Source organism: Bombus vancouverensis, chromosome 17 (assembly GCF_051014615.1).
Source record: "Bombus vancouverensis nearcticus chromosome 17, iyBomVanc1_principal, whole genome shotgun sequence".
Taxonomy (NCBI): domain Eukaryota; kingdom Metazoa; phylum Arthropoda; class Insecta; order Hymenoptera; family Apidae; genus Bombus; species Bombus vancouverensis.
Genome location: NC_134927.1, coordinates 3,604,126 through 3,628,974, shown reverse-complemented (window position 1 = coordinate 3,628,974; position 24,849 = coordinate 3,604,126). Strand labels below are relative to the sequence as shown.

At 38.7% G+C, this 24,849-nt stretch overlaps 1 protein-coding gene and 8 non-coding genes across 9 annotated transcripts in view; all 9 read left to right on the top strand.

Moving 5' to 3' along the window:
• The window catches only part of LOC117161966 (dynein beta chain, ciliary-like), a 112,821-nt gene that overhangs the window by 69,525 nt on the left and 18,447 nt on the right, over positions 1 to 24,849 (top strand). The window contains 7 exon segments of the mRNA XM_076626170.1: positions 928 to 1,115; positions 6,594 to 6,763; positions 7,330 to 7,550; positions 8,923 to 9,199; positions 11,531 to 11,806; positions 13,615 to 14,020; positions 14,921 to 15,237. Of these exon segments, the coding sequence (XP_076482285.1) occupies positions 928 to 1,115; positions 6,594 to 6,763; positions 7,330 to 7,550; positions 8,923 to 9,199; positions 11,531 to 11,806; positions 13,615 to 14,020; positions 14,921 to 15,237 (1,855 nt within the window).
• On the top strand, positions 15,714 to 15,832 carry LOC117162885 (5S ribosomal RNA). The gene has a single exon (XR_004465359.1). It is a non-coding gene; the product is annotated as a 5S ribosomal RNA (ribosomal RNA).
• On the top strand, positions 16,767 to 16,885 carry LOC143303976 (5S ribosomal RNA). Its single transcript, XR_013060644.1, has one exon. It is a non-coding gene; the product is annotated as a 5S ribosomal RNA (ribosomal RNA).
• LOC143303975 (5S ribosomal RNA) lies at positions 17,094 to 17,212 on the top strand. Its single transcript, XR_013060643.1, has one exon. It is a non-coding gene; the product is annotated as a 5S ribosomal RNA (ribosomal RNA).
• LOC143303974 (5S ribosomal RNA) lies at positions 21,665 to 21,783 on the top strand. The gene has a single exon (XR_013060642.1). It is a non-coding gene; the product is annotated as a 5S ribosomal RNA (ribosomal RNA).
• Positions 21,992 to 22,110, top strand: LOC143303973 (5S ribosomal RNA). The gene has a single exon (XR_013060641.1). It is a non-coding gene; the product is annotated as a 5S ribosomal RNA (ribosomal RNA).
• LOC143303972 (5S ribosomal RNA) lies at positions 22,319 to 22,437 on the top strand. The gene has a single exon (XR_013060640.1). It is a non-coding gene; the product is annotated as a 5S ribosomal RNA (ribosomal RNA).
• LOC143303985 (5S ribosomal RNA) lies at positions 23,372 to 23,490 on the top strand. The gene has a single exon (XR_013060648.1). It is a non-coding gene; the product is annotated as a 5S ribosomal RNA (ribosomal RNA).
• Positions 23,699 to 23,817, top strand: LOC143303984 (5S ribosomal RNA). The gene has a single exon (XR_013060647.1). It is a non-coding gene; the product is annotated as a 5S ribosomal RNA (ribosomal RNA).

Genomic DNA, 24,849 nt, shown 5'->3' with positions numbered 1-24,849 from the left:
TCAAAAGATTCTTCTTGATCTTTTGTAATCACTGCTGATGAAGCCGATGGAAGAGAACATAACTGTTTTTTACACGCATCACATAACCTGTATATTTTATATTAACGATATGAAACGATTTTGAAATCGAGAGGAAGAATTAGTACTTTACTCTTTAAGATACTGATATGAGATAAAGACAAACAAAGATTGAATTATTTTACATTTTTATTATTAAATAAAGTAAATTTACGTTAAATGGAGAAAACGGTAACGTAACTTTAAATTAATACTATATGCAGATATTTTTGTGCAAGCTGTACTGAAGTATTTTATAAGAAATAATTCAATCAGGATCAAGAATTACGATCACAGTGAATAAATTGACTGCATATAAAAAAGTTACGATCACGATCGTGTATAAAGTTAGATTACGACTGATGATTTTGCGATCACTGTGATAAATCACTGTTAGTAATTTTGCACGCCATCTCTAATCAATACGTTTAAAACACATCACATCAGCAACGTCAGCTCGAAAGTTATTATTAATCGCGGAAGTGTGGTTTCCATCATTCGGAAGAAGTTAAAGTTCCGCAAAATCAGGATCACTTAAAGAGGCGCTAGGAGGACAACGTATCGACATCAACGAAGAAGTAGATTAATTGACTTCTGATCCAGCCCTCCACTTTTTACAAAACTGGAATGAAAGAATTAACAATCTGATGGAAAAAGTGTATACACAGAAACGAAATGTATATAGGAAGAATATTCCTTCTGGAATATTTTACTAAAATATAATGTTAAAAACAAAGTCTGGTTTATATTCGGCTGATCCTCGTATATTAAGATAGTTAATATTACATCACATATTATGTATATGCAGTAGCATAATGAATCGGCATATAGATATACGTTAACGAAACAATAATTATATCATACTTTTAGATTTTGATCCAGAGATTATTTATTCAAAATCACAAGCCGCTGCAGGTCTTTGCAGTTGGGTGAGAAATATAATGGTTTTCCATTATATTAATGAAACAGTGAAACCATTAAGAGCTGCACTTGCACAAGCTAATGCCGAGTTAAAAGCTGCTATGGATCACTTGAATGCTTTGAGGACACGATTAGCGGTAAATTAATGTTCATTTCATTGCTTGTCATGATGTATAGGTATATATAACGAAATTTTTTATATTATAAAAGTACATAATTTCGATGAACATGTATAACATCTATCATGTTTGCTTTGGAATTATGAATATATATACTTATATCAATATTAATCATAATTTTCTTTATTGTTTCTTTAAATTGTACGATTTCTCTTGGAATTATTTTTCCATGTTTCAAAAGGTGTAGTACAAAATGAATATACAGGGTGGTTGGTAACTGGTGGTACTACTGGTGGATTCTACGCGAAAAAAGAAGTCGAAAATATAGAAAAAAAAATTTTTTTTAATTTTTCCATCGAGACACCGATCTACAGTGAGATCCGTTATAACGAGACGTGATAAAGTGCACGCGTATCGAGCGAAAATTCAAAGTCGATTTTCTCAAAAACGAAAAAATTTTACTTTATATTTTCAACTTATTTTTCGCGTAGAATGACCCCTTTTCTGCTCGTACTGCCAGTTACCTACCACTCTGTATATATAGGTTATAAAAAGGCATATAAATAATTATATTCAATTAAATATCCATTTATCTCTCTCTCTCTCTTTCCATTTTTTATATATATTTTATATATATATATATTTATATATATAAAAAAATATATTATATATATAATATATATATATAAAAATATATGTATTTATATAATAATATATATATAATATATAATATATATATATTTATATATATATATATATATAAATATAAATATATATATATATAAATATATATATATATGTCGGAGATGAAAGAACACCGGAGCCTTTGGAATTTTGGATAATCCCGCAACATTGTAACCTAGAGTCTACCATAGCTGTAATTGAACAATTGTAGTTATTCAATCCGATTGTAATTGTTCGAGAGTTGTGATAATGAACTTGGGCTCGAGGCGACAGCCAGTCGCCGAACGTAGCCGCGGTCACGTGATGAACGCTTTGTCTAATAAAGGCATGGAATAATTCTATAGCTCTCCTTAAAAAGGAAATAGATGTAACACTGGACGGTCTCTGTCCCGTAGCTCGCCACACGCAGACCCCATTCTTCGAGTAAGATGATTGCCAGATGTCCATGCGTCTCCGCAGTACATGTTCAGTTAGCCCGAGGTCCCGTTATAAATCTTAAGATTTAGTCAACTAAAGTCCTTGAAACAGACAAACAGTCTTTGTCCCACCTACGGGAAAATAGGGGAGACCTATTTTTCAACGAGCGGCGTCTCCCACTAGCAACTTTCCCTCGAGGGCGGCTAGCATCTCTTTCTAACCACCGATATGGAGATTGACCAATTAGCAGCAACGCCAATTTCCCTTACTCTCTGAACGAAGGCTTTTCTCGACGAATCCGATGATCTCGTGTCCTTAGACACACCCCAATATAGTTTTCCTCTGTGGCACCATCGGGACGGGAAAGTCATTCTCGCTCGCGATCTCATCGATGAAAGGAGTAACCCTTTACGACCAGTGAATATTACGCGTCCGACTTAGATTTTGTGAGCACGTTCATCTATCATCCCGTCGACCGCGGATTCGTTATTGAACCTAGCATCATTGTCATTAGTTTCTCGAGTACCTAACTACCACGGTTACTTGTCCGGTTCTATAATAATCGTATTTGCACTAGTCAATGTCTTCTCTATTGCATAACGACAACGTGTAACCCAAACGAAGATTCGTTTCACGCCCTTAACCCTAATTCTAATGTAAACCCGACATCAGAAGTGGGATCAGTGCCGGTTATAACAGTGCAAGAGCTTACGACCATCGTGCGCGAGTTAATTCCGTCGCTAGTGCAAGAATCGAGTGTGGAACCTAACAATTTTTCGACTCCGCTGCATGGTGCGCAGCTACCAATCTGATTATGGAGGAAAATCCTTTACAAAGCAGTTTCCTGAATATAATTTCAATACCGAGTGTCGAATCGACTTCCACGTAGTGGAGGCGCCAACTGGTAGATCAAGCCATCCGGGTGAGTCGTTTCCATTTTACCCCGATTTCGGAGCCGAGTGTTCGCTAATTAAAGAATCCGTAGTCTTGAGAATTTCTGGCAAAAGAACGATTGATATAGTAGTAATGCGAGGAATAAGAAATATTAGTACTAAACGTATCGCTCAAATCTTGTCCGTTGCAGGTGTCGTTGGTTAGAGATAAACTTTTCATGTTCTCGCTGATAGTTATTTAACAATACGATATCGCGATTGCTCGTTAAATTTTAAGCCAAGATTTTGACTTAATATTACACAAAATAGCCTCGCTATGTGTAAAACAAAAATAATTAATGCCTGTAATAAAACCGCTGAAAACGAGATCGATGTTAATGAAGTTGACAATTAGGTACGTGGTAGTGATAAAAGTCGATTAATCTTTCTTTTCGAAAATTCAGAGATTCATCCGTTACGGGTTCCCTACGTACTCGTACAAAAAATACAGGCCAGTTAGAAGCACAATTAATTGATTGTAACATCGCCGTACATGGAGTCCTAATAGATTTCGCGAGCGCAGAATAGCAGAGAGAACAAGCGACTTAATTACAGCCAAAAATCATAAAGCCTAGTAATTCACCGTTCGCGAGCCCTGTGTTACTCGTGAAGGCGAACAATGGTTCAGATAGATGATAGGTAGATTTTCGAGAACTAAATAAATATACGGTCGCGGATCGGTATCCTTTACCCCTCATTGCGGATCAAGTCGGGAGATTGCAAAAGCCAGATATTTTATTATTCTGGACATGGCCGGTGGGTTTCTTCAAATCCCTATTCATCCTAATTCTAGGAAGTATACAGCATTGATTACCCTCGATGAACAATTTGGATAATAGGTTGTTGTTTTCTTCGAATTCTTTTGTGCCTTTGTCCGATCCATTCGATGTCCTTTATTTGCATAACATAAGTACGTGCGCGTTTAATGTTTCTTCCCGAAGTCATTTTCCGGACGGCGATACTATGTTGACTCCGTCGAAAATGGGGATTCTTATATTTTCGGACAACCCTAATAATTTTGCAACTCATACTTGTCTAAATATTCTAATATTTATGTTCTTTCTTGCTACAATTTTGTAAACCATCAAAGCGTTTACTACGGAAATCCTCAGGAGTAGTCGCATGCCAAGTCTTCTGTAGCATTTGACGACTGCATTTGTTTGTTATATGCTCACTGGAGGCATCGAGAAGGTTCTAATCGCCGTTGCAGTTTCTGCCAAAAGTTTGTTGTATACTCTTTGGAAGCATCGAGAAAGATCCAAACGCCGTTGCTAGGCAGTTTCTGTCTGGAGTTTGATTCCTAATACAACGTGTGTCCCATTATATCGACATCTCCAAAATACAATTCTATGTGATTTCTAGGGAGAACAATACAACCGATCCACACCTTCGTCAGGCAAAACGTTTATCCCGTGACCGAGGCTACGTTTGGCGACCAGTTGTCACCTCGAACCCACTTTCGCTTTCACAAATATCAAACAATTACAAATGACAATTGCTTAATTATAGCTATGATAAAATCTAGGCTAAAGCATTAGAAGGCTTCCTCAAAATTGCAAAGGGAAAGCTCGAAAATTGAAAAGGGAAAGAACAGCGGAGCCTTTGGAATTTTGGATAATCCCGCAACATTGTAACCTAGAATCTACTATAGCTGTAATTGAACAATTGCAGTTATTCAATCCGATTGTAATTGTTCGAGAGTTGTGATAATGAGCTTGGGCTCGAGGCGACAGTCAGTCGCCGAACGTAGCCGCGGTCACGGGATAAACGCTTTGTCTAACAAAGGCATGGAATAATTCTATAGCTCTCCTTAAAAAGGAAATAGTTCTAACACTGGACGGTCTCTGACCCGTAGCTCGCCACACGCAGACCCCATTCTTCGAGTAAGATGATTGCCAGATGTCGATGCGTCTCCGCAGTACATCTTCGGCTAGCACGAGGGCCCGTTATAAATCTTAAGATTTAGTCAACTAAAGTCCTTGAAACAGACAAACAGTCTTTGTCCCACCTACGGGAAAATAGGGGAGACCTATTTTTCAACGAGCGGCGTCTCCCACTAGCAACTTTCCCTCGAGGGCGGCTAGCATCTCTTTCTAACCACCGATATGGAGATTGACCAATTAGCAGCAACGCCAATTTCCCTTACTCTCTGAACGAAGGCTTTTCTCGACGAATCCCATGATCTCGTGTCCTTAGACACACCCCAATATAGTTTTCCTCTGTGGCACCATCGGGACGGGAAAGTCATTCTCGCTCGCGATCTCATCGATGAAAGGAGTAACCCTTTACGACCAGTGAATATTACGCGTCCGACTTAGATTTTGTGAGCACGTTCATCTATCATCCCGTCGACCGCGGATTCGTTATTGAACCTAGCATCATTGTCATTAGTTTCTCGAGTACCTAACTACTACGGTTACTATAATAATCGTATTTGCACTAGTCAATGTCTTCTCTATTGCATAACGACAACGTGTAACCCAAACGAAGATTCGTTTCACGCCCTTAACCCTAATTCTAATGTAAACCCGACATATATATGTCGATTTATCATTGATGTAAGGGGCGTATAATGAATCACCACGTAAATTGGCCATCGTTGTTATGTATGATAAATGATATCTTACTGATGCTAATGTAATTATTACAGAGTTTAACAAGTAGTAGCGGCGATTAGATAATCAATGAATTTAGGTTCGATAACGAATCCACGGTCAACGGGATGACGTATGCGATTGCTGCCACAGTCTAAGTCGAACTTAACTTACTGATCCACGATTCGGGTATGTCTCAACGTACTTGTCCACAGTACAAGTAGAACTTATCTGACTGAATCTCAGTCCAAATGGAACTGCCTTTGAATACTCCTCTTTGTACCTTTCTGTACCCCATGCGTCAATCTTTGTGTTTTTTAAGGAGAGCTATATAATTGTACCATACCTCTGTTATGACCCGTTATGTCACTTCGAGTCCGAACCCACCGTCATAAATCTCGGGCATCCATACTTGGATTAAATCATAAACAAATATTTCTCAGTTTTATTATTTAAGTACAGATATAATAAAAAGTCTGGACTAAAGTATTGGGGACCTTCCCAAATATTCCAAATGAAAGGCCCCGATGTCCTTTCATCTCCGACATATAAAATCGTGATTTACAACTAGCAGGTCATGCCATCTCTAATAACAAGGGATACCTTTATAAACGGAAAAATGACGGGAACAATATCATATGTGCAAACCATAGAAGAGTATACTTGCTTACATAAGTATGTTCTATCTGAAAATGCAAGAAAAGATATAACAGAGAAATCATAATGTGAATTAGCAAATAAGATAAAATGACCTAGTGAATGCTATAGTTCCTTATTATTAATTATTATGTAGCAAAATATATGTGAAATAACTTTTTAGGATAATTATTATTCATTTCAATTAATTACTTCTAATTCCATTACTTTAGGAGTTGCAAAAAGTGCTGGACGTGTTAGGAGAAAGGATGAATGCAGCTTTAGCTGAGAAACAAAAATGTCAAGACGAAGCTGACGCTACTGCTTTAACAATTGACCTTGCAAATAGATTAGTGAATGGTTTAGCATCCGAAAAAATTCGGTGGACCGAGGAGGTTGAAAGGTCAGATTCTACTATTTCTCATTTCCTATTTTTGTATGTTATATATTATTTTTAAAATATTTCACATTAATATAAACATGATTATTTTCACAGTTAATGATATTTTTTTGACAAATATAGAACAGTATTTATTATTTATGTATATATCATATATGTATTAAAATATACACAAAAATAGATATACATAAAATAAATATACATAAATATGCATGTGTCATATATATGTATAAATATAGATACTATACAGGGTGAACTAAAAACAGGGTATACCTAACACAGGTAACTTGAATATCTGGGCTGTTATTAGTGATAGGAAAAATGATAGAGAAATGATAGGAAAAATATAATTTGATGCAAATTATTCTTTCATAGGTGGGCTTGTAGAAGTCATATGAAGGTCAACTTTGTTTTTTTAAATGAAATGATATGTTTTCTTACAATCTAGTAGAACGTTTTAACACGCGTACAATGACCTATGATTTAAGAATATTTACTATCCTTATGACATAAAATTTGCTATTTTCTACGATAGAAATAAGATTATTTTAATGAATTTAAATTTTTAGTTTGACGAACTCGTGTGTAACGGTACCAGGGGATGTGCTGATTGTAACAGCATTTTTATCATATATGGGTTCTTTCACTCGAAAATATAGATCTGACTTAATGTACGAAAATTGGTTACCGTTTCTGGAAAATTTGGAAGTAAAAATACCGAGGACTACTGAATTGGATGTACTGGCTTTATTGACAGACGATGCACAAATTGCACAATGGAACAACGAAGGTGAATACATTTATACGTTCTACAGCTTAGTTAATGTCAAAAGTTATTATCATTTGAACGTGATGCTATAGAATAGATACATAATTCCCCGTGTAACTGAAACACCTTAAACATCTCACGACTATTTTTGTTTCAAATAGACAAATAATATCATACACAAAAAGATGTTCTGTTTTCTTTATAAAATCTTTCTCATGTTCTTCGAGATATTAGAGTCATCGATATAATATTTTAATGAAAATATTGAATATCTCCCCGTACTGATTCAAATCTCCTTTTCGTGAACAATATAAGCAACAAAAGATCAACAAATGTACAAAGTAGCAACAGCAACTTAATAGTATTACACATTCTACGTTGAAATGAAAATATGAGAATATTTGGCTCACAACGAAGAGGTTGCTGAAGAGATCCCTTAAGTGAAGGGAGATTATTCCTACTTCCACTGCCACTTTCAATGCAATTACGAAAATAAGTGAGCTTATTGGCTGAAAAGTCACATGTACATGTTAAATCTCTCTATAAAGAGACTAAATTCCTTCGAGGTTCTAAAGTAAAGCTGGAGGTGCACTGAAGCTAAGCCAATCAAGATTCAGTCAAGTTCAGACCAAGTTACGCTGCACTAAATTATTACACTTTTTAATACACACCCTCAGTACATACCTATTTCAAGTGGCACATCGCTGAACAGTTGGTCGGGAGCAGTATTCTTCTGTTTGCGATGACAGGCAAAAGCTGTCTTGACATCGAAGAAGGGACCTTTATAAGGATGCGGGAGAATTCCTCGAGGGTCTGCTAGAAATTTATGATACGTGCAGCCCGCAGGAGTCATTAAATCCGCGGCGTATGTCCTATTAGAAATATATTTATAATTACAATTTGCCATCTATTATTAACAGCTACCAATTGGAGCACACTTCTAGCTCCAATACACATAATATAAAGAAATACTTAAAATATCCAAAGTACAATGTCTTCTATAATATTACTTGATAGGTAAAATAATTTTCTATCGAGGTTCCTTCTTCTTATTTATATTCTCAAAAATATGAATTTGAATAAAAATCCGTAGACAAGTAGTGTAAACAACAGCAAAATAATTTAACAAATCTCTAATTGTAATGATTTCTAAACTAATATATGTGTTTTTAAGGTGCTGGGACAATATAACAATTTTTAATTACAGTTTTTATGTACAAAGTACAGAACTACATCGATTAATGCTGCGCATTAACATTATAACGCGTAAAGCGCAATATACTATTATTAACGATCGAATCATCATAAAAGTTAAAAATCTAAAAATTAATTGTGCTTTTATATTTAACTTTAATAATAGATCATTATAACGAAATACTGATCGTTTGTTAAGGTTTACCTACAGACAAAATGTCCTCGGAAAATGCAACAATTTTAATGAATTCAACGAGATGGCCTCTAATGATAGATCCACAATTACAAGGATTAAAATGGATAAAAAATCGATATGGTGAAGATTTGCAAGTGCTGAGACTTACTCAACCGAATTATTTATATTTAATTGAAATTTCCATTGCGAATGGAGGAATTGTTTTAATTGAAAATATCATGGAAGCCATCGACCCCATTTTAGATCCTGTTATAAAGAGAGATCTAATAAAGAAAGGAAGGTACTTGCTTATATATATTATTATTGTAACATAAATTCATATTAGATAAAATTGCTGTTTAGAACCTTTAATGATTCTGACCTTCATACATATATGCTATCAAGGTCACCGTTCTGAGTGACCATTAAAAAATTTTAGCTATCGCTTGTTATTCGTTAAAAAGTTATTAATATAATCATACTAAAATTTATTTAAAATAAGTCATATTTAACTATTCATTATTACACATTTTCTGATAAAGTCCAAAGAAATATGTTGTTAAACAGCAAATATGACCCGTTGTAATGTGAGAAAATTTGACATTGTTCATCACTGGGTCAACGATGTCAGCAACTATCATTTCGGTAATTATGCACAAATGAGAATTTCAACTCCAATTTTGTTGAATTTCGGATATGTTGTGGAGGGGATGGTCTCGAGTAACATGCACTCTGTTCGAGACATTAAACGATTGTAGTCCTGGAAAAAACGAAGATTTTTATATAGCAAACCCCATACAATTTCGAAACAAAATGATATGACTGAGACGAATGAAACAGAGACAACTTAGCGCAAATGCAATTTTCGAAATTATGAGTTCGAAGTTCTCTTTAGAATAATTAAATATTGAATAAACCTCTCAATCTATATGTTTAAAGTTAATGTAAACATTTATATTCGTCTAACGACTAACATTAGGTTTGGGTTTGATTTTGTTTGCTAACCCTAACCTAAGTCTCAGGCATCAGGTCTAGTTTGGACATTGAGAGGGACCTCCCCTCTCAACGCTATCCCTTGGGCCATTATGCACGTCCGAGGAGGACCCAGAACTTCCTTGGCGTGACGACAACCTAACTCTAATACTAACTCTAACCTTAACTCGTGTGAAGCAAAATTATTTTTTTTTTCAGTTATTTGTCTAGTTTGGGCATTTGGTGGAATTACAAAATTATTGACCCAAAATTTTTGCCTCGTTTGCCAAAATTTTTACAGACGAGCGGCAAGATCAGCGACTAAAACTTTTTGAAAATCACTCAGAAAAGTAACCTTGATAACATATCTCAAGGTCATTGGTGGTAGGTCCTCTAAACAGTAGTTTTACCGCACACTACAACAATCGAGCATTTATTTTGAGATGGTAGATTGCCGTGGTCCCCGAAAGAGAATGTTTTCTTCCGGGGTAGGGAAATGATTTTTTCTTGTCGAAGGCCCTTGAGCTTTTTTTGTAAGTCGTTCGTTTCGCAGGCCAAGTGGACCCTGGACCTTTCTACGGGCATTTTTACGGCCATGGGCCGCTACAATTTTTAACTTAATTATCTGCTTTATTGTTGGAATTAACAATTAGAAAGCATGATGATTTGTTTATATATATAGGATGTAAAACGTAATTAACAATAAGATGCATCCAAGATGTAGTCGTGCGTACAGAGATCGATTCAATATGTATAATGGTTTTATGATAATAACCAGAGACTGCTTAATACCAACTTTGAGATATTATGCAGTATATATTAATATGAATCAGAAATTGTAACAAAACTTAAATTATTTGTAATAGATGCACATATGACTCTATATACTTGGAACACTTATTTACATTTATCTTATTTTTGAATTGTTCTATTTATTTTCTTTATTTTATTTTATAATTACTGTAATATATAATTACTATAACTATTATTATTTATTAAACATAGTCCCTGCCTTTCGGCTTTGGACGACTTTCGGTTTACATACTTTCTGACATTACTACATAAATCACCTTACAGTACACTTATGCTACCTTGTAATACGACATATGTTACATTGCACTTCGTTATTTTGTCCTAACCCTTCTGCCTGTCGTTCTTTGGCCTTTGAATCTAGCTGTAATCTCTTCTCTTCTCCATTATCTCTTTCAGCACTGCTAGCCCCTCTCCTGTCTCCTTTAGTGTCTCTTCCAGTCTCTTTGGTCCCCCTGTTACCTTACATTCTTCCAGGATATGTCTCATATCTTCCTCTCCTTTATTGCACAGCCTGCACCTTCTTTCTTCCTCCTCTTTCCAGTGCTCCCTTGCCTTAGCTACGTTGCCGCATCTAAATCTGGAGAGCGTGCTTCTCTCCTTCCATTTCATCTTCCCTTCTAGGTACTTTGGGGTTTCTTCTCTTGCTATATTACTGTAATACCTATTATACCTCGATTCTCTTATCCTTTTCTCTCTCTCCTCTGTTTCCTTTTTCCTTCTTTCTTCCACGATTTGGTCTGCTGTTAACGGTTCTTGTCCGTTTTCTGCTTCCACCTGTGCCCTTCCCTCTCTTACTATAACTATTATATACTCTATATTTTATAAATACTTTTTTATTACTATAAAGGGCGATAAAAATTTGGGACAAAGAAGTAGATTATGACCCTCGTTTCCGGCTAATTTTACAAACGAAATTAGCTAATCCTCATTATAAGCCCGAGATACAAGCTCAAACTACTCTTATCAACTTTACTGTAACAAAAGATGGTTTGGAGGAACAACTTCTGGGTGACGTTGTGAAAGCTGAAAGACCTGATTTAGAATCCAAAAAAGCGGAATTAACTACTCAACAAAATACCTTCAAAATTACCTTGAAGAGATTGGAAGATGATCTTTTACACAGGTAGGTATATGATACAATTTTAGGTGGTATCCTATGTGTTGCGAATTATCAACTAGGTGGCGGCCAAAATCTCGAACATACCGTCCCCCTTGAACGGTCACATTCAAAAGTTTTCATTGTGAAGAAGTATGTAATTGCGCATAGTACATTTTGATGAGATATGGATTTACAAAAGTGCGATTATGGAATGAATATGTTAAATTCTAACATCTATGAACATTTTCCATCCTTCATACAGAGTTCTGTATTCGGCTATGGTTTTTGCCAACTTGCTGATAGAAAATCGACAAGATAACAGTTGGGAGTACATGGGACAAATGACATATTAGATGTGTTTAAGCTGACTGCGATGAATTACCCATATTCGAACGCAGGAGATTGTGGTGCCGTGTATGGCACGGCGTGCAGCTACCCATTGGGCATTCTTCAACAGAGTGTGTGCTACACAGACAATTGAAGCAAAGGTTTTTTTTCTCTCACTAGTTTTGATCGCTCGGGTACGGACGTTGTTAAAAATTTCTTGCAGTATCGCGAGACATGAGATCTATTACAAAGGTTGCACGTGATTCGAGACTGTGAGATGAATGTTTGGTTTGGAGTCCGGTTGGATTCGTGCAGTTTGCGTATGCCGTCTTGTTCCGGTAACGTAAATTATCCTGACGGGTTGTAGAGTGTGATAGCGTTTGATATGATGATGCTGTAAGTTCTAACATCCCGCAGCGACCGTCTAAAAATTTGAACAGTTCTTCGACTATTGGGAAGGGTGTGTTTACTATCCTTTCCTTCCATTTTAACTCGGTCTCGCGATCTAACTTGAATGTACGCAAATAGAGCAGCACTGCATCCGCGGTCGGTTGTTTGAGCGCCTGCAAGACTCTATAATGAGTTTCTATCTTCTTTGAATGGGATTATAGGTCTTGGTACGATGTAAAGGCCGCTGTAAAGGAGCCATGTAAAACAATGTCTTTAAATGGTTGACTACGATTTTTACAGGTTCGTTGTATCTCTTTTGTAAAATCTCCCATGCTATCGAATAATTTATGGCTCTAATGTCTAATGATGCTATTGCGTTAGCATCCTGTATTAGGCAAGGGCGAAGATAAATGAATCGCTTACAGTCGTCAATACGTAAATTCTCGTGTACTATGAAGCGAAATTGCACCGCGAGCCTTGGCCAGGATCCCGAAAATGTACATAGCTGATTTTTTAATAATGCTATTTCATTGTCGGCTGGAACCGAATATGGTGTGCCCAGTGAGATTAGCGTACTATCTGTTGGCTCTCTTATCCGCATTTTTGTCTGTTTAATTATATCTCGAGCGCGTTCTTTACAGGTATAAAATGTTGCTTTTGGTTAAGGTATTCTTCTATTGTCTGCCCATAGTCTGTCTCGTCTAATTCGCTATGGGTTTCTTTAAATGGGACATATTCTTTTTCCAAGTCGTCTAACGTATATCGAATAGGGGTTGCTGACCTTCCTTCATCATAGTATCAAGTACCGCATATTAAACATTTTGTAGAAAAAAGTCATTAAAATTTAATTTTCATTTAAATGGTAGCCAGTTATTAATAGATCTGGAAGAAATCTCCAAAAATGAAGTGATTAAATAGTATCAATTTTTAATTGTTGTGATTACGAATAACTATTAACTATTATTTAATATTTATAATATTTCACTCGTAATCAAAATCTTTTAATTAAAGATATTAACTGTTATATCTCAACTTTCAAAATTTGTCTTATGACAGTTATGGTGTGTGTTTACAAATGTAAATATCATGACATAATGTTGTGTTTCTTTTCAAAGGTTATCGACTGCTGGGCCAGACATTTTAAGCGACGTCGATCTCGTGATCAATCTCGAAACCACGAAAAAAACTGCTGCGGAAATAGAAATAAAAGTAGCTGAAGCTAGAGTAACTGCTGTAAAGATAGACGAGGCTCGAGAAATTTATCGTCCTGTTGCGGCTCGAGCCAGCCTCTTATATTTCGTTTTAAACGATTTGAACAAGATCAATATGCTCTATCAGTTTTCTTTGAAAGCTTTCAGCGTTGTCTTTCTAAACGCAATTAGATTTGCAGTAGCTTCGGAGGATTTGGCTAAGCGCGTGGCTCTTTTAATGGACAGCATCACTTATCTAGTTTTCATTTATACAAGCAGAGGATTATTTGAAGCCGATAAATTGACATTCCTTTGTCAAATGACCATTCAGGTAAATATTTTATAATTTAGATCAGCGGTTCTCAATCTGTGGAACCCGCCATCCGTGTTGCCAGATCCAAGGGATTTCTTTTTCTTGGTTTTGTTTTGTCACTATTCCTATCTTATACCTAGTAATTACTGTATTACTTATACGCTTCGTATCAGTAATTTGTATAAAACAACCATCTTCCATTAACTACATTGCAACATATCCTTAATACTAATTACTGAACATCGAATATAGATATATATAATGAAATATATATACGTTAAAAATATATATTTGATGGAATCTAAATTAAATAAACTTTGGTGGATATTAAAAATTCCATATTGTTTTTATCATTTTATCAATTTATTTACTAATTTATTGATTTCATCGAAATATCTTTTCAACGAATCTATTGTTTTATCACATCAATAGGGTCTTTGTTCCACTAAATATCTTTTTTTTTTAATTACCGAATCGGCCAAAAAATCGTGTCTTCTGAACAATTAGCCTGCACTTGACAAACAGGTTGGTGCCATAGGATAGGTGTTAATATGATCTTTTTATTTACTGCATTATCAATTGTATGGAATCTCATGTACTGTACTATATACTATTTTACTCTACTATATTAGATGTGATAATTATAATTGGTATAATTGCATAATTTATTATTAATCTTATAATCGAGTTCAATAATACAAACCAAACGGTTAGATACTTCTAACAAGAAAAGAAAAAAAACATTAAAATAGCGATAAATAACGTAGTATATCGATTAGAAAAATTTTGCATAGAAGTGCAAAGTTTACCAAAAAAATCTTCCTGGGATAAACTAAATCATATGAGGGTAGCTTGCAACACTACATATCGCATTTTTCTTGCGACTAACGTCACATCGAATAATTCTATTTGTTTTAGATTTTTATGGAAGCAAAGGAAATATCACAATCAGAACTTGACTTCCTACTACGATTTCCGTATATTCCCGAGTTAACAAGCCCTGTAGACTTTTTAACAGACGTCGGTTGGGGAGGGATTAAATATTTGAGCCAAATGGAGGATTTTCAAAATTTAGAAAAAGACATAGAAGGTGCTGCAAAACGATGGAAGAAGTTTGTAGAATCAGATACGCCGGAACGAGAAAGTTTCCCACAAGATTGGAAAAATAAAACTGCTCTGCAAAGATTATGCATTATGAGATGTCTTAGACTGGATCGTATGACTTACGCGATTAGGTATGTTCCTGTCATATTAACTCATTTGATACTTCACGTTACATTACAAATCCTAGGAATTTATTTTTTCAGTTATATCTTACTTGAATCATGTTATTCCTATAAAATTTCTGCGACGTCGTTTTTTATTCTAATGTCCTTTTTATTGAGCCATTACGAGCTATCATTATCAAGCACATTCCTTAAACCCAGGTTAATGAGTGCATCATCTGCTATCTATGTACAGCATACAATCATCATAACCTGTTTCGGCCGTAATGACAGTTTCAGCATTTGTTTAAGAGTTTCATTAGTATCCAACCATTGTCCAGATTGTGTACGATTACCGTCTACTAAAACAGCCTCTTGACTGCGAAAGTGAGTGTCGCAGTCACATTACCTCACATTACATCGTTCTCATTTTGGCACACACCTATGTTTCTTTAAATATTCTATTTTTTGATCATCAGGAACAAATAAGAAAGGTGTCTCCTTCAGCCAACGCTCAAACCGCGTTGAGTGCACTCGTTCTCGTCCGATCACGAAAGTTAAGCAGCGCTGGGCACGGATAGTACTTGGATGGGTGACCGCCTGGGAACTCCGTGTGGTGTTGGCTTTTTTTTTATTTTTCCAATATTTTTTACCTTTCTTGACAATGTATTTTTAATAATCTACAATGGAAGCATCGAGAAAGAGAAATGTTTTTGTTACGTCGCGTAACACTCTACCTAGCCCAGGCCACACACCGCGGGCAATATGGCAACCAGATGTCACCGGATACTCGCAGCGTATCCTCCATAGTTGCAAGTACCTTCCATAAATCTCATAGATTTCCTAGAGAAGGTCCTTCGAACAAAACAAACATCTGGTTCCGAGGAATTTCTAGAGACTATTGTCTACCACGGCTGGACAAGGGAAAGTTAGTTTTTCTCACGCACGCTGCAACTTTCCTCCCACTAACCACTTTCTCTCGAGGGCGGTTAAGACCCTTCGTTTAACCAATTAAAAACGAAGCCTATTCCCTCACTCTCCTAAATAACATCGGCACCAACAAATCCGATGGTCCCGTGCGCTAGACACACCCATCCTTAGCTTTCCTCCGACACATCATCGTCTCCCAAGACGGTACTGATTTCACATCCTTCGAACGGTCAACATCCTTCGAGCGGGTATACACACCCGCAGATCAGTCACTCACTCATCTCGTACATACGCACCACTGTAACTATCCTCGTTACAAGTTGTGGAATAAACGGTGAAATATAACTTACTACTGTGTCACATTCATTTAACCACCCCTGTTACCTTAACCGAAACAGGGGAACGACTACTTCGCGGCGTCGATTCACCGAATCGTAGCGAGAATTTACGCCTCTCGCTGACGCGTTTTCCTCGCGACCGCGTCTCTCCGCGAACGGTCGTAACAGTTTTAGTATTACGCGACCATTTTCATACATTGAATCATTCTCATTTTGGCACACACCACCTATGTTTCTTTAAATATTCTATTTTTTGATCATCAGGAACAAATAAGAAAGGTGTCTCCTTCAGCCAACGCTCAAACCGCGTTGAGTGCACTCGTTCTCGTCCGATCACGAAAGTTAAGCAGCGCTGGGCACGGATAGTACTTGGATGGGTGACCGCCTGGGAACTCCGTGTGGTGTTGGCTTTTTTTTTATTTTTCCAATATTTTTTACTTTTCTTGACAATGTATTTTTAATAATCTTCAATCGAAGCATCGAGAAAGAGAGATGTTTTAGTATTACGCGATCATTTTCATACATTGAATCATTCTCATTTTGGCACACACCACCTATGTTTCTTTAAATATTCTATTTTTTGATCATCAGGAACAAATAAGAAAGGTATTTACTTCAGCCAACGCTCAAACCGCGTTGAGTGCACTCGTTCTCGTCCGATCACGAAAGTTAAGCAGCGCTGGGCACGGATAGTACTTGGATGGGTGACCGCCTGGGAACTCCGTGTGGTGTTGGCTTTTTTTTATTTTTCCAATATTTTTTACTTTTTTTTTTTTTTTATTTATTTGTTGAAATTACAATCAATTCTTGCGTTGAGAATTTTCAGTAATTTTTCTGACGTGGCGCAGTGACATGGCTGTTTATTTACAATAAGTTAATACTTATTATAGATAGGTATAATTTATAAGTATTATAAGTAAGTGCAAATGCTTAATTTGGATAATTAAATGAATCTAACGTTTAGGTCTAGCGGGTAGTGCCTCTTCAGCCTGCGAATCTGGTCCGTCGTATCGAGTAGTCCAGTGATTAGGGGGTTTCGGTGTTTGTTGATTCTTTTGCTATATCTGCCGCTATATTTTGCTATTTCCTCTTTGACGGTGGGTATCTTGAGGTCGCGGTGTATTGTTTCATTGGTTACATACCAAGGTGCGTCAATTAGGGATCTTAGCGTTTTCGATTGAAAGCGTTGGAGTATTTCAATGTTGGAGTTGCTTGCTGTTCCCCATAGTTGGATTCCGTAGGTCCAGACAGGTTTTATTACTGTCTTGTAGAGGGTAATTTTATTCTGTATGTTTAGTTTGGAGCGTCGGCCCGTGAGCCAATAGAGTTTTTTTAGTTTGTCCTTTAGTTGCTTCGTTTTATCTGAGATGTGTGTCTTCCACGTTAGTCTCCTGTCCAGGGTCATGCCCAGGTATCGGACTGTGTCCCTGCTAGGGATTGTTGCATTGTTGATGGTGACCTGGGGGCAGGTTTGTTTTCGGAGCGTGAAGGTTACATGTGAGGATTTCTTTTCGTTGACTTTGAAGCCCCATTTGTGAAACCACTTTTCCATGGAGTCGAGACTTCGCTGGAGAGTGGATGAGGCTATTACCGGGTCTGCGTGGGTACCTAATAGCGCTGTGTCGTCTGCAAATGTCGCTATTGTTATATCGTTTGATATGGATAGGTCGGCAGTGTAGATGGAGTACAGTAGGGGTCCGAGGACACTACCTTGGGGTATGCCGGCTTCTATTGGGAATGTTGCGGAAGTGGCGTCTAGGCATTTAACCATGAATTGTCTATTGGTTAGGTAAGATTTTAGGATGGAGTAGTAGGGGTGAAGTAGGATCTTTTTAATCTTGTATAGTAGCCCTTCATGCCATACTTTGTCGAATGCCTGTTGGATGTCTAGGAAAACCGCTGAGCAATATTTTTTCTTTTCAAGTGTTTGGCTGATCGTATGAGTTAAGCGATGGATTTGCTCTACTGTAGAATGATGTTTTCGGAAGCCGAATTGGTGATCTGGGAGTGTTTTCAAGTTCTCTAGGATTGGAAGGAGTCGGTTCGTGAGCATCTTCTCGAATAGTTTGGACAGGGTAGGTAAAAGACTGATTGGGCGATAGGAGCAGGTTTCGTATATCGGTTTACCGGGTTTAGGGATGAGGGTAATCAATGAGATTTTCCAGGCCTTAGGATAGTGTTCTAGGCGAAGGATAGCATTAAAAATCGATGTGATGAGTGCTATCCCTTTTGTGGGAAGTTCCTTGATTGCTTTATTGCTTATTAGGTCGTGTCCTGCTGCTTTCTTGGGGTTTAGGCGACTGATTGTTTCTATAGTCTCTGCAGAGGAGAAGGGTTCGATAGGAGGGGACATTTGGAAGGGGGTGTGCAGGTATTCGGTAACGTCCGCGGCGGCTTTGGGGGAATGGGGTTTGAATACTTTTGACAAGTGTTTAGCAAACAGATCGGCTTTTTCTGTAGGGCTTCGCGCCCATCCACCTTGCGGACGGCGGATAGGTGGGATTATTTGTGGGGGGCGTGTGAGTTTCCTGGAGGCCTTCCATAGTGAGTAGTTGGCGTCGGCTGTGGGGGATAAGCTGGCGAGGTATTTATGGAAGCAGTCGTTTTTATAGATTTTTAAGGTTCTGGATAGCTTCCTAGTTGCGTTGTTAAGTTTGCGTTTGTCCTCCGGTGTTCTATGGGTCTGCCATACTCTTCTTAGTCTACGTTTTTCTGCTATTTTTTTTAGTATGTATTGGGGATATTCTTGTTTGCTGTTAGATGGCTTTGTCGGTGTGGAGAGGCGGATTGCGTTTATTATGCTCGTGTTTAAGTATTCCGCGGCTGCTTCGATATCTTCCTTTGTTTTTAGTGGGGTGAAGGCTGAGGTTGAGTGTGTAAAGACTTCTCTGAAGAGCTGCCAGTTGGTGTGTTGGTTGTGAATGGAGCCGTTAGGTGTATTCTCGATGATTGTTGAACTGACTGTTGCTATCACGGGGGAATGATCAGAGGAGAGATCAGCCGAGGAGTTGATCTGGACGTGTCTTGATGGGATATTTTTAGTTATGAAGAAGTCGAGAAGGTCGGGTATTTTGTTGGTGTCAGTGGGCCAGTATGTGGGTTCGTATGTGGTGAGGTAGTTGAGGTTGTTGTTTATTATGCTGTTTAAGAGGTTTTTGCCTCTTGCTGTAACCAGTCTGCTGCCCCATTGGGTGTGCTTGGCGTTATAGTCTCCTCCAGCTATGAATCTATTGCCCAGGGTGTCTAGGAAGTTATCAAAGTCTTCTTTGGCGATGGAGTGTCTGGGAGGGCAGTATACTGCTGAAGTGGTGATTGAGCCATGACAGTCTTCTATTGCTACGTTTGTTGCTTGGAGGTAGTCTTTCTGGAATGATGGAAGTTCGTAGTGCTTAATACTTGCTTTGATTATTATTCCGGTGCCACCGTGGGCCTTTCCGCTGGGGTGTTGGGTATGGTAGAATTTGTAACCATTTATTTTCAGGTAGCTCTTGTCGGTGAAGTGGGTTTCCGATACGAGCATTACGTCGATTTGCTGGTGTTTTAAGAAGAGTTCTAGTTCAAGTTTGTGTTGCGCTAGACCGTTGGCGTTCCAGAGTGCTATGCGCCTTGGTTTTATTTTGAGTCGGGGCGTGATAATTTTTCCACGATGAGTGTTAGTAGCGATAGCAAGCGATTTATTTGCTCTGATTGTTTCTCTATTAGCTTTTCAATCCTTGAGGAGTCGTCTGTGTTAGGTGGGTTGGGGACACTGTTTTGGGGAAGGTTCCTTTGGCTGTTCGGGTTATTTTGGATGCCTTGTACTGCTTGGGCATAGGAGGTTGAGGTGGAGATGAATTTGGTAGGACTGGGTGTTTGGTTGGATACCTCTTTTGCTCTGAGCTTAGGGTACCTGTTCGTGTATAGTGTTTTATATGCTGGGCAGCCTTTGTAGTTGGCAGGGTGGTCCCCTTGGCAGTGGATGCATTTCGCTGGGGTTTCCGGTGATTTGGCGCACTGGTCAGTGGAGTGAGTGCCTGCGCATTTAACGCAGCGGAAAGTATGGTTGCAGTATTTCTGCGTATGACCGTACCTTTGGCACCTTTTGCATTGCACTATTTCTTTTTTCACAAGCGGTGGTTCGATCTTTACTATCGCGTTCATTAGGCGACTGATGTTGTAGATTTCTTTATTGTTCGGCTTTTGTTTAATGTCTAGGAAGAATAAGGATAACGGGTCTTTCGAGACTCTATGCCTTATATTACTTACGTTGATGACTTCGTGGCCGAGTTTTGAAAGTTCGTATTTGAGTTCGTCTATGTCTGCTGAGTGGTGTATGTTTCGTAGAACCACCCGGAAAGGCCTTTCCATTTTGAGTTGGTAGGTGGCGAAGTTGGCGTTCAGGGTCCTGAGTGCCTTGGTGAGTTTTCTGTAAGCTTCTGGGTTCGTCGGCAGTATTTTTACTCTATTGTTGCTTATCTTAAGGTTATATTCCTCCTTGTTGATATCTCTCTCTAGGGACCTGGTCATTGTCTGTATGTCAATGACGTCGTCCACAAATATTGGTGGGGGAGGGGGGATTCTCTGTGAGTGTTGGTTTGGTGGCGTTTCTACGATTTCCATGGCGTCGTTTGAGGATTCCAATACGGCGAATCTGTTGTGTGTGTTTATTTGCGTTGCTGTTTCTATTTTCCTTTTCTTTGTAGTATTAGCGTCGTTAGTGCGGAGAGTTCTGCTACACTTCTGCCACGGGGGAGGGGGGTAGCTCGGGGTAGCTGCGAGTCTGCTCCGGAGAGCCTGGTCGCGGTTGTTGGGCCATCATCGAGCTAGTTAATTCGGAATGAACAACTAGTCGTGAGGCTGTGAGGCTAGTATTCGGGTTGGGGTTAGGTACGTGGGATTTTCTTCTCCCTAAAGGGTAAGGGACACTTAGCTGTGTTCACTTTCGAAGGTTGGGCGACACGTGTTGTTTTCGGACTACGCTGGCCACTAGAGACACGTCGGCACGCTTCGGCACTCCACAGCGAATTGACTTTCCTTGACAATGTATTTTTAATAATCTACAATCGAAGCATCGAGAAAGAGAAATGTTTTAGTATTACGCGACCATTTTCATACATTGTATCATTCTCATTTTGGCACACACCACCTATGTTTCTTTAAATATTCTATTTTTTGATCATCAGGAACAAATAAGAAAGTTGTCTACTTCAGCCAACGCTCAAACCGCGTTGAGTGCACTCGTTCTCGTCCGATCACGAAAGTTAAGCAGCGCTGGGCACGGATAGTACTTGGATGGGTGACCGCCTGGGAACTCCGTGTGGTGTTGGCTTTTTTTTTATTTTTCCAATATTTTTTACCTTTTTTGTCAATGTATTTTTAATAATCTACAATCAAAGCATCGAGAAAGAGAAATGTTTTAGTATTACGCGACCATTTTCATACATTGTATCATTCTCATTTTGGCACACACCACCTATGTTTCTTTAAATATTCTATTTTTTGATCATCAGGAACAAATAAGAAAGTTGTCTACTTCAGCCAACGCTCAAACCGCGTTGAGTGCACTCGTTCTCGTCCGATCACGAAAGTTAAGCAGCGCTGGGCACGGATAGTACTTGGATGGGTGACCGCCTGGGAACTCCGTGTGGTGTTGGCTTTTTTTTTATTTTTCCAATATTTTTTACTTTTCTTGACAATGTATTTTTAATAATCTTCAATCGAAGCATCGAGAAAGAGAGATGTTTTAGTATTACGCGATCATTTTCATACATTGAATCATTCTCATTTTGGCACACACCACCTATGTTTCTTTAAATATTCTATTTCTTGATCATCAGGAACAAATAAGAAAGGTGTCTACTTCAGCCAACGCTCAAACCGCGTTGAGTGCACTCGTTCTCGTCCGATCACGAAAGTTAAGCAGCGCTGGGCACGGATAGTACTTGGATGGGTGACCGCCTGGGAACTCCGTGTGGTGTTGGCTTTTTTTTTATTTTTCCAATATTTTTTACCTTTCTTGACAATGTATTTTTAATAATCTACAATGGAAGCATCGAGAAAGAGAAATGTTTTTGTTACGTCGCGTAACACTCTACCTAGCCCAGGCCACACACCGCGGGCAATATGGCAACCAGATGTCACCGGATACTCGCAGCGTATCCTCCATAGTTGCAAGTACCTTCCATAAATCTCATAGATTTCCTAGAGAAGGTCCTTCGAACAAAACAAACATCTGGTTCCGAGGAATTTCTAGAGACTATTGTCTACCACGGCTGGACAAGGGAAAGTTAGTTTTTCTCACGCACGCTGCAACTTTCCTCCCACTAACCACTTTCTCTCGAGGGCGGTTAAGACCCTTCGTTTAACCAATTAAAAACGAAGCCTATTCCCTCACTCTCCTAAATAACATCGGCACCAACAAATCCGATGGTCCCGTGCGCTAGACACACCCATCCTTAGCTTTCCTCCGACACATCATCGTCTCCCAAGACGGTACTGATTTCACATCCTTCGAACGGTCAACATCCTTCGAGCGGGTATACACACCCGCAGATCAGTCACTCACTCATCTCGTACATACGCACCACTGTAACTATCCTCGTTACAAGTTGTGGAATAAACGGTGAAATATAACTTACTACTGTGTCACATTCATTTAACCACCCCTGTTACCTTAACCGAAACAGGGGAACGACTACTTCGCGGCGTCGATTCACCGAATCGTAGCGAGAATTTACGCCTCTCGCTGACGCGTTTTCCTCGCGACCGCGTCTCTCCGCGAACGGTCGTAACAGTTTTAGTATTACGCGACCATTTTCATACATTGAATCATTCTCATTTTGGCACACACCACCTATGTTTCTTTAAATATTCTATTTTTTGATCATCAGGAACAAATAAGAAAGGTGTCTCCTTCAGCCAACGCTCAAACCGCGTTGAGTGCACTCGTTCTCGTCCGATCACGAAAGTTAAGCAGCGCTGGGCACGGATAGTACTTGGATGGGTGACCGCCTGGGAACTCCGTGTGGTGTTGGCTTTTTTTTTATTTTTCCAATATTTTTTACTTTTCTTGACAATGTATTTTTAATAATCTTCAATCGAAGCATCGAGAAAGAGAGATGTTTTAGTATTACGCGATCATTTTCATACATTGAATCATTCTCATTTTGGCACACACCACCTATGTTTCTTTAAATATTCTATTTTTTGATCATCAGGAACAAATAAGAAAGGTATTTACTTCAGCCAACGCTCAAACCGCGTTGAGTGCACTCGTTCTCGTCCGATCACGAAAGTTAAGCAGCGCTGGGCACGGATAGTACTTGGATGGGTGACCGCCTGGGAACTCCGTGTGGTGTTGGCTTTTTTTTTATTTTTCCAATATTTTTTACCTTTCTTGACAATGTATTTTTAATAATCTACAATGGAAGCATCGAGAAAGAGAAATGTTTTTGTTACGTCGCGTAACACTCTACCTAGCCCAGGCCACACACCGCGGGCAATATGGCAACCAGATGTCACCGGATACTCGCAGCGTATCCTCCATAGTTGCAAGTACCTTCCATAAATCTCATAGATTTCCTAGAGAAGGTCCTTCGAACAAAACAAACATCTGGTTCCGAGGAATTTCTAAAGACTATTGTCTACCACGGCTGGACAAGGGAAAGTTAGTTTTTCTCACGCACGCTGCAACTTTCCTCCCACTAACCACTTTCTCTCGAGGGCGGTTAAGACCCTTCGTTTAACCAATTAAAAACGAAGCCTATTCCCTCACTCTCCTAAATAACATCGGCACCAACAAATCCGATGGTCCCGTGCGCTAGACACACCCATCCTTAGCTTTCCTCCGACACATCATCGTCTCCCAAGACGGTACTGATTTCACATCCTTCGAACGGTCAACATCCTTCGAGCGGGTATACACACCCGCAGATCAGTCACTCACTCATCTCGTACATACGCACCACTGTAACTATCCTCGTTACAAGTTGTGGAATAAACGGTGAAATATAACTTACTACTGTGTCACATTCATTTAACCACCCCTGTTACCTTAACCGAAACAGGGGAACGACTACTTCGCGGCGTCGATTCACCGAATCGTAGCGAGAATTTACGCCTCTCGCTGACGCGTTTTCCTCGCGACCGCGTCTCTCCGCGAACGGTCGTAACAGTTTTAGTATTACGCGACCATTTTCATACATTGAATCATTCTCATTTTGGCACACACCACCTATGTTTCTTTAAATATTCTATTTTTTGATCATCAGGAACAAATAAGAAAGGTGTCTCCTTCAGCCAACGCTCAAACCGCGTTGAGTGCACTCGTTCTCGTCACAATATATTGCTCCCAATCTACATAATACAGCTATCCCCCAACAGTAATACAAGCAAC